The sequence below is a fragment of the Trematomus bernacchii genome, unplaced genomic scaffold, assembly GCF_902827165.1.
Source record: "Trematomus bernacchii unplaced genomic scaffold, fTreBer1.1, whole genome shotgun sequence".
Lineage (NCBI taxonomy): Eukaryota > Metazoa > Chordata > Actinopteri > Perciformes > Nototheniidae > Trematomus > Trematomus bernacchii.
In genome coordinates this window covers 15,739,710-15,749,212 of record NW_022987593.1, presented here as the reverse complement: position 1 = coordinate 15,749,212, position 9,503 = coordinate 15,739,710, and the positions used below count along the sequence as shown (strand labels likewise).

The following is a 9,503-nucleotide window of genomic DNA, read 5'->3' as shown; positions in this document are numbered from 1 at the left end:
CAGAAGCGAGTCAAGAATACTTCCTGACATTTGGAAAACAAAGAGTGGAACAGGCTAGCAAGTGTGCAGGTGTGCGTCATATGAGAGGCCCCGCCTTACATCTTCCGCCACAGATTTGGGGAAATTGGTCCGTGCGCAAAGCATTGTGGGGATTTTAAGACCGCGGAGTCTACTCATGTGCAGCCTCGATATTTCTCCAAACGGAGTTCGCCGGGCTCGGTAGATTTCCAAGTATACTGGACATTGGAACAGTACTTCGGCGGCACTCGATGACGTAGTATGCTTGAAATAGTGGCTCTGAAGCAGCTTTACTCGCGATTGAGAAACACCCAAAGGATCTAACTTCACATCTTCTTGGAGGAAAGTGCAACATCTAAATGTGTCCCTCAACAATATAGACCTGTAGTTCCTGGGTAGTGTAGATACAGAAAATAATATTCATGAAAATACACACAAAATAAATATTAAAAAATGACATAAATAAAAGATCTGATGTTGGTATTAAACTGTGTTTGCGTGCGTGTGTTCCTCAGGGTAAGGACGAGGTGTACGACAGGATGCTGCTGGACTACTTCCTGTCGTACCATCAGTTCAGCCACCTGCTGTGTCGCGTCGCCATCAACTGTGAGAAGTTCACAGAGACCCTCGTCAAACTGAGTACGTACAAACCTGAGACTGAAGATAAACCCGTCATAAAAACGATATGTCAGATATTTGTATATTAACTCTCCAATGCTTCTCTCAGGTGTGTTGATAGCGTACGAAGGACTTCCTCTGCACCTCGCCATCTTCCCCAAACTGTGGACGGAGCTCTGTCAGTCTCAGGTTTGTTCTTTCAGTCTCTCAGGTTTTATCACCGCACACATATTACCAAATAATATAATGGCATATGAGGACCTTTGTATGTAAACAACATTTACAAAATATATGTAATTAGAATATAAAGTTTGACATAAACTGGAGTCAAAAACTGATAGAAACAAAAAAAACTAGTTTCATGAGTTCCCTCCTAATGTCTTGACTTTAATCGTAGAACATTGTCCAAACTATATGACTCTATTATCTCAGAACATTTCCATTTGTGCTTTTAATTTGTGTAAATGTACTTCCTAAATCTCATGGATGATCTGAGGTTTTTTTTACTCAAAAATGTGTCACTTTTAGATTCAGAGTTTTTCTCAGAATATCCCCCATCTCCAAGTTTTGTCATTTAATTGATTCTATTTTATGGATTTTATAATCCTCCTTTTTATTAAATCCAGTCGTTATATTTACTTGAATCTCTCATAAAGCTCTAATCCAGCGGTGTCAAACTCAAGGCCCGGGGGCCAAATCCGGCCCGCGACTTCATTTTATGTGGCCCCACAAGAGCTTGCAAAGAATATAATATGTTTATTATACGGTTACATGCCGCTTTACAGAAGCACGTTGCCCATAAACTACATGTCCCACAATGCATCTCAAATTTGACTTTTTCTCAGAATTTGACTTTTTTTTTTCAAATATGCCTTTTTTCTTAGAATTAGCCTTTTTCTCATAAATAGATTTTTTTTTCAAAATGTCACTTCTCTTTTTCAAAATGTCACAATCAATGTTTTTCCAGAATGTGGCTTTTCTTTTAAAATCATATTGTGACATTCTCACTGAAGAGACTTGCAATTATTTGCTCTAGACTTCTGCTTTCAGACGTAGTTAATTATGAAGTTATATTAATTAATGATATAGTCTTAAAGTTACAACCGGCCCTTTGAGTGCAACCATAATGCTGATGTGGCCCGTGATGAAATTGAGTTTGACACCCCTGCTCTAATCTATAATACTTTGCGTTTACCACCCATCTTTCTGTCTGTGTATCTTTTTATTTTTTGCCAACTACATCGGCTGTTTTTTCATCCCCTGTTCAGACATCCAGCCGATTGATTAGCCGTAGCTCCAGAGTTTCTGACGTGGTTGTTTCTCTGTCTCTTTCAGTCGGCTCTGGCTAAGACGTGTGTGAAGCTGCTGTGCGAGGACCCGGCCTTCAGCGAGTACATCAAGTGCATCCTGATGGACGAGAGGACGTTCCTCAACAACAACGTGGCGTACTCCTTCCTCACGTGCTTCCTGCACAAGGTACGGGAAACACAGCTGCACTGGGAGGAATTCACTTTTCCAGCCTTAATGTCTTTGTGAAGTGATGTTTTATATGTTAGTCAGCATCTTTGAATCGTTCGGACCATGATGACAGTTGATGACTATTTTTAATTCTGTTCTAAATTGTTTTCTGTCCCGTGTTTATGACTTAAGAACTATTACAAAAAGCATCCTAAAACAAATCAAAACAAATCGCCCCATCCTAGTGTTTGTTGTTGTAATACTCATGTTGACCACAAGAGGCTGCACTACCGCACGTTTTAAATAGGAATTGAATTGGTATATTGTGTGTTAGCAAATTATGTAACAATATATACATATGTTAAGTCTTATTTTAAACATCAGGGCCTTTGTAGCATCAAACGTTTATATGAAGGAAGATTGATGAATACCTTTTTTTCACCTGTTTTTAAGGCATGAACACAGGAGAGAAAACACTTCAGATCAGACTTTAATACCCATATAGGAACATTTGTGATGGTGCCATTAGAAAATACATTAATATGTGTGTGTGTGTGTGTGTGTGTGTGTGTGTGTAGGTGCAGGTGCTGTCGGGGCCCAGCTGCTCTAACCTGATCAGTGTGTTGGTGACGAACCTGCTGAGCGAGCAGAGCAGCCTGCAGCCAGAACTCATCGCTCACCGCCTGGAGCTCAGCAAGACCAGCGGCCTGCTGAACGCTGTACGAACACACACACACACACACACACACACAGACACAGACACAGAGACAGACACAGACACAGACACAGACACACACACACACACAGTCACACACGCACATACACTCCTCTGCAAGCTACATTCTGTGTCAGTAGTCCTCTAAGTAATATTTATTGTTATTTATGATATGAACGAAAAGGGGAAAAAACAAGGACACACTAAAAGGAGATCATGCTGTGTGGACAGTGAAGTCTGATATCTATGATTTGGGAAATGTTGTCATTTTGCTATTTTATTTAAATTTGAGACGTGTACATTTTGGATTGTTTATTTCCAGTCTTTTAATTTCTCCAATGTACAATGCCCTGTCTTTGATGCTGCTGCAACGCAAACATTTCCCACATTGTGATCAATAAAGTACTTCTTATCTTATCTTATCATGTATGGATCTTGTTCCAGGACCTGAGGGCGTTGGTGCTGCTGCTCTCCGTCTCCCCCCCCCAGGCCGTGGACCCGGCGCTCGGCCCCGCCCTGCAGGAGCTGCTGGCTCGATGCAGAGTGTGTGTGCAGCAGCGCAGCGCTCTGGAGCTGGAGGCCAAGGAGCACAAGGCCAAAGGTACAACACACACACACACACACACACACACACACACACACACACACACACACACACACACACACACACACGTTCTGTTTAAAAGTGTTGGGAAAATCCTGAATGTACTCTTCCAATATCAGAGTACACATGATAACAAAGGCCCTACTGTAGTTGTGTACATGACAGGATGTATAAATCCACTTCTTCATGTCTCTTCTTCATCAACATGTGTCCCCTCTTCTTCATGTCTTTTCTACATCAACATGTGTCCCCTCTTCTTCATGTCTTTTCTACATCAACATGTGTCCCCTCTTCTACATCAACATGTGTCCCCTCTTCTTCATGTCTCTTCTACATCAACATGTGTCCCCTCTTCTTCATGTCTCTTCTACATCAACATGTGTCCCCTCTTCTTCATGTCTCTTCTACATCAACATGTGTCCCCTCTTCTTCATGTCTCTTCTACATCAACATGTGTCCCCTCTTCTTCATGTCTCTTCTACATCAACATGTGTCCCCCTCTTCTTCATGTCTCTTCTACATCAACATGTGTCCCCTCTTCTTCATGTCTCTTCTACATCAACATGTGTCCCCCTCTTCTTCATGTCTCTTCTACATCAACATGTGTCCCCCTCTTCTTCATGTCTCTTCTTCATCAACATGTGTCCCCTCTTCTTCATGTCTCTTCTTCATCAACATGTGTCCCCTCTTCTTCATGTCTCTTCTACATCAACATGTGTCCCCTCTTCTTCATGTCTCTTCTTACATCAACATGTGTCCCCTCTTCTTCATGTCTCTTCTTCATCAACATGTGTCCCCTCTCTTCATGTCTCTTCTACATCAACATGTGTCCCCTCTTCTTCATGTCTCTTCTACATCAACATGTGTCCCCTCTTCTTCATGTCTCTTCTACATCAACATGTGTCCCCTCTTCTTCATGTCTCTTCTACATCAACATGTGTCCCCTCTTCTTCATGTCTCTTCTACATCAACATGTGTCCCCTCTTCTTCATGTCTCTTCTACATCAACATGTGTCCCCTTATTCATTCTCTTCCCATGTTCCCTCTTCTTCATGTCCTTCTACATCAACATGTGTCCCTCTTCTTCATGTCTCTTCTACATCAACATGTGTCCCCTCTTCTTCATGTCTCTTCTACATCAACATGTGTCCCCTCTTCTTCATGTCTCTTCTACATCAACATGTGTCCCCTCTTCTTCATGTCTCTTCTACATCAACATGTGTCCCCTCTTCTTCATGTCTCTTCTACATCAACATGTGTCCCCTCTTCTTCATGTCTCTTCTACATCAACATGTGTCCCCTCTTCTTCATGTCTCTTCTACATCAACATGTGTCCCCTCTTCTTCATGTCTCTTCTACATCAACATGTGTCCCCTCTTCTTCATGTCTCTTCTACATCAACATGTGTCCCCTCTTCTTCATGTCTCTTCTACATCAACATGTGTCCCCTCTTCTTCATGTCTCTTCTACATCAACATGTGTCCCCTCTTCTTCATGTCTCTTCTACATCAACATGTGTCCCCTCTGTGTAAAGAGACTCTGAAAGTTTCAGGAACAAAGATTCTCTCTCTTTTTGTCCTGATCCATTTCTATAAAAACCTGTCTGAAAATGAGCTGATCAGATTTTGGCCACTTTATGATGTCATAACGATGTTTTGGCTTGTGTAACTATTAGCCAATCAGCAACCAAGGTAACCCCCCCCCCCTTATCACCTGAATCTCCTCCTAGAGCACCATTTTGTTCTTTGTAACCAAATCTCTCTCAGAGGGGCGTGGGGAGGGGCTCCTTATTTTCATCTAAAGTAACAGACAGAGAATCAGCACTTTGGAAACAGGGCTGAAACAGAGGGGATTATGGGATGCTGCAATGATCTGTTTGGTGTTTCAGCCAATCAGAGACAGGCTCTGTATATATCTGAGACCTGTAATATATTGATGAAGAAGAGGATAATAGGGGACTTTTAAAAGATGAGAAACTGTTAAACCAGATCCGCTCGGCTCTAACATGTTTTCTCCTCTGTGTGTTGCAGCCGAGGAGGAGGGAGCGACTCCTGTGAAACGTCGCAGGGTGAGCAGTGAAGGGGGGGAGACGGCTCCTCCCTCCCTCCCCTCCACCTCCTCCTCCCTCCCTCCTACCTCCTCCTCCCTACCCTCCACTTCCTCCTCCCTACCCTCCACCTCCTCCTCCCTCCCCCCCTGCAGCGAGGTGAAGCCCGAGCAGCAGGAGGCTCTGACGTCGGACACGGAGACGAGAGACTCCTCCTCCCTCATCGACCCCGGCACGGAGCAGGACCCCCCCTCTCCTTCCCCCGAGCCCGGACCCCCCACTGCCTCCTCTTCGGGAAACAACATGGACTCCTCCCCCAAAGAGGAGAAGATGGAGGCGTCTTCGTCGTCCTCTTCCTCTTCGTTCTCCTCCTCTTCGTCGTCCCTGCTTCAGGAGGCGGGGGAGGAGCCTGAGAGACACAATGATGAGGAGGAAGAGGGGAGGAGAGGCAAGGGCCAATCAGAGGAGGTGCAGGAAGAGAAGGAGGCGGGATCTAAGACCAGCTTAGCCCCGCTCCTTCCTGAGGACAGTGCCGCCGCCTTCCCATCATCCCTTGGGCTTGTGGGGGAGGGGCCAGAGGGCTGCATAGGCCCCGCCCCCTCCTCTTCCTCCTCCTCCTCTTCCTCCCCGCAGGCGTTCCCGGGCGCCTCCTCCCCCCCCGACATGCTGGACATGCTGTACAGGACGGTGGAGGCCACCATCGCCATAGTTACCAAACTGTCTGTTAAAGGCCTGCCCACTTCATGACATCATCACCTCACCGCCGTCATGAGATCTTAAACTCCTCCCCCTTTTCTCTCTTCCTCTCTGGAAATCTGACTTTTCTGCTCAGAGGAAAAAAAAAATGTTTCCGGTTTTTTCCCTGTTTTACTTCCCGCTGTTCCCGCGCTGCTGATGTTCAGTCGCTCGGTTCTCCAGCTTCAGTGGCGCCCGCCGTGTTTCGCTCCTTAAAACTTCACGCGCTCCCCGTTTGAAAACAGAAAGTCGTTCAAAAGCTACAGCACATTTTTTTCAAAGGGCAAAAAAAGAAACGTTTCGTTGTTTTTTTTGTGTGTTTTATACTGATTTGAATTTGTTTTGGAAATGATTTGTTTGTTTGAGGTTTGCTGTAACGGGGAAAGGTTTACAGAACTTTTGTCTCCTGTATGTAATTTAATTTTATGGCATTTTTACTGTGTATAAAAATGGTCGTTCTCTGTGCCAGTTTTGTACTTTATGAACGAGGCAGGTGAAAGTTGCCTTGACTCTTTCTGTGGTTTAAATATCCAGAAACTAAGTTTACCTGTAAATTAAGAGAACCACAAGAAACTTGATTCTGTAAAGAATCCTCTCTAGTCATTGCCTGAAGGTGTATATGAAAACTATATAAATATATATATAAATATCTTTATATATATATGAATATATAAAAGCGGTGCTTTATTTGACTGTGGTTGTAATAAAGCCCCCCCATGTTGGACCAGCTGGAGCTTTTATTTTGTTTACTGAAATACATTCCATAATCTATGTTTCGCTTCTTCTGCTGTGCTCTGATCTTCTTCTGATTTTATTTTAATAGAGAATAAATGAATAAAAACAGTTTTAATATGAAGGATTATGAACTGAAATCCATCTGAAGCTGTGAGGGTTTCTTTATTTCCTCAGTGTTTGTTTGAAGGGGTCGTTCTCTGCTTAACTTCAGGTTCAGATTTCCTGTATTTCCTGTGACATGTTTCCGTGCTTTAATGTTCAATGTGTTGGAGCGCTAGCCAATAGAAGCGCAGGTGTTACATAGTGATGTCACAATAGGCGCTTTCACACCGGAGTACTTTTCCCAGGAATAGTTCCGATAGTTCTTGGGAATTTGCTTTCACACCAAAAATATCTGGAACTAGAACTTAGTTCATGAGAACCTTTTCAGTCCCTGCTAGAGAGCAGGTACTTTCGTGGGAGAAAAAGGTTCCCATTTCTGATTGGCTGGGCGGATTGCAAACCACGCCCCGTAAAACTCCCAAAAGGTTTTGTGAAGCCGGCATTTTATTTGCTCGCATTAGCATTATTAGCATTAGCCCAGCGCACCAACAGAGAGACTAACTTATGGCAACACAAAATAAAACGTGGGATCGGTGGAGATGAGGAGGTGTCGGCGCTCTGGCGATTTTCCCGGGGGACTCAGGGACTTCGGGTGGCAGTATACGCCGTGAAGTTGTTTACGGCCTGCCAGTAAACCCAAAGCAGAAGAAGAAGAAGTGACGTCAGCGGCTTCATTTGCCTAATCCTCCCTCAGGGACTTATTCAGGTGTGAACGCGATTTACTAAGACAGTTTACGAGACTAAAGAGTTCGGCGGGACTAAGTACTGGGAACTAAGTACGGCAAAGTACTTGGTGTGAAAGCTGCTTATGTTACAGAAGTAAACAAAGGAGTCCAATGGAGGCGTTTCAGGCAAGAGAGAAACTCCCTCTGGAGGAACACAGGGATGTGAGCCTCTGAGACCATTCACATGCACTAAAACCTATATTACACTACAGGAGAGGAACGCCCCAAACAGACAGAACAGGGCCTCTTATGAAAGATTGAAGTCAATTGTTTTCAGCTTCCAGCTGTTTACACCAGCTTCAACGTTTCTGCAGAGGAGATGTACGTCTGGAACGTGGATATGTAAGTACCAAACTTTTATTTTATATCACTCTGGGGGGGCTCATGACAGGTTTACCACTTAATTTAATATATTTATGAAATGCTATTATGCTTTGTCGAACCTCACAGTATATATAAATATACAGTTTCTGTCTTCAAGCTAGGTTAATTGATTAAAAACTAAATTATAAAAGTAAATTGTAATGTTTAAGGCAAGTGAATTATAAAAGAAAAAGCTAAAGGGGAAATACTAGTTTACTTTTTATATAAACCATGTTTACCTAGCTAGATTAAGTGAAAAAAACCGGCAATAAATCATACTTTAAAGGGGACCTACTGTATCATGCAAAATGCACTTTTTCATGTCTTTTATACATAAATATGTGTCCCCGGTGTGTCGGGGAACTCACCCAGCGTCAGAAAATAAAACCCTCTGTTTTCCTCCGTACTCAAATCTCTAAAAACGGGGCTGATCCAGATTTGCGTCCGATACGACGTAATATCGGAAATGTAGGCTGGCTTTACACCCACGTAATATGGTCGGTGTTTACATTAGCATTGCTAACACTCAGAGCTAACCTGTACTGGAGAGCATGTGTGTGAAGAAGCAGGAAATAAAAAGAAACTCACCTTGTGGTATAACCGGAGAGAGAAAGCCTTTGAGCTCCATACTGTTTCAGAAATAATCCTTGATAATCCATGATATGGCGTTTCATCACGGCAGTATTTAGTTTAGACAGTAGCTGCCGGGTCCCGCATAAGCTCCGCCCCTCTTTAAAAAAAAAAATCTATTCTTTTTTTTTTAAAGCTTTATACCCGAAATCAGCACTTTTCAAACAGGAAGTGAAATAGAGGATATGAGGCATGGCTAGAATGGGTGATCTGTTTGGTATTTTAAGCAAAACACTTCATAGACATGTTTTTTATATATTTTTATATATCTGAGACCTATGCTATTGCCTAAAAATAGCATGATAGGTGACCTTTAAATAACACAGCTGATCAACAACTGGATCATTGGGATTTGAAGTAAATGAAGACAGAGTATCAAAGTGAATAAATATGTATTTAGCAGGAAATGATTGTAATGCATTACTCTTTTTAATGTTGAAGCTACTTGTTATATGTTATAATGCTGCAGTGGAGTTGGAGAAAGGTAAATGTGACTCCTGACTGTTTCTAAGAGAGAATCAAAACAACTCCATCAAATCAAACACGTGGCACAGCTCCAGTATGCCATGCTTTACCCCTCACATGTTTTCTGCTGATTCTCCTTCATCAGGGTGGGAGCTTCTTTGTTTACAGCAGGTTAACAACATGACTTCACAAAAGGAAATATAGATTTCATGAGTTTGGCTGTCAATTCATGTTGAGGTTAAAACAGATGTTTGAAGGGATGCAATGCAAAAAATAAGAAGAGATGAA

The 9,503-nt window shown here is 42.8% G+C and overlaps 1 protein-coding gene across 1 annotated transcript in view; it reads left to right on the top strand.

Moving 5' to 3' along the window:
• Window positions 1-6,207, top strand: part of LOC117481979 (ubiquitin carboxyl-terminal hydrolase 34-like) — a 16,362-nt gene extending 10,155 nt beyond the window's left edge. The window contains exons 11-17 of the mRNA XM_034129925.1: window positions 534-657; window positions 746-825; window positions 1,972-2,112; window positions 2,673-2,813; window positions 3,254-3,410; window positions 5,444-5,481; window positions 5,620-6,207. Of these exons, the coding sequence (XP_033985816.1) occupies window positions 534-657; window positions 746-825; window positions 1,972-2,112; window positions 2,673-2,813; window positions 3,254-3,410; window positions 5,444-5,481; window positions 5,620-6,207 (1,269 nt within the window). The remainder of the gene's footprint in view (window positions 1-533; window positions 658-745; window positions 826-1,971; window positions 2,113-2,672; window positions 2,814-3,253; window positions 3,411-5,443; window positions 5,482-5,619) is intronic.
• Window positions 6,208-9,503: the final 3,296 nt, after the last annotated feature.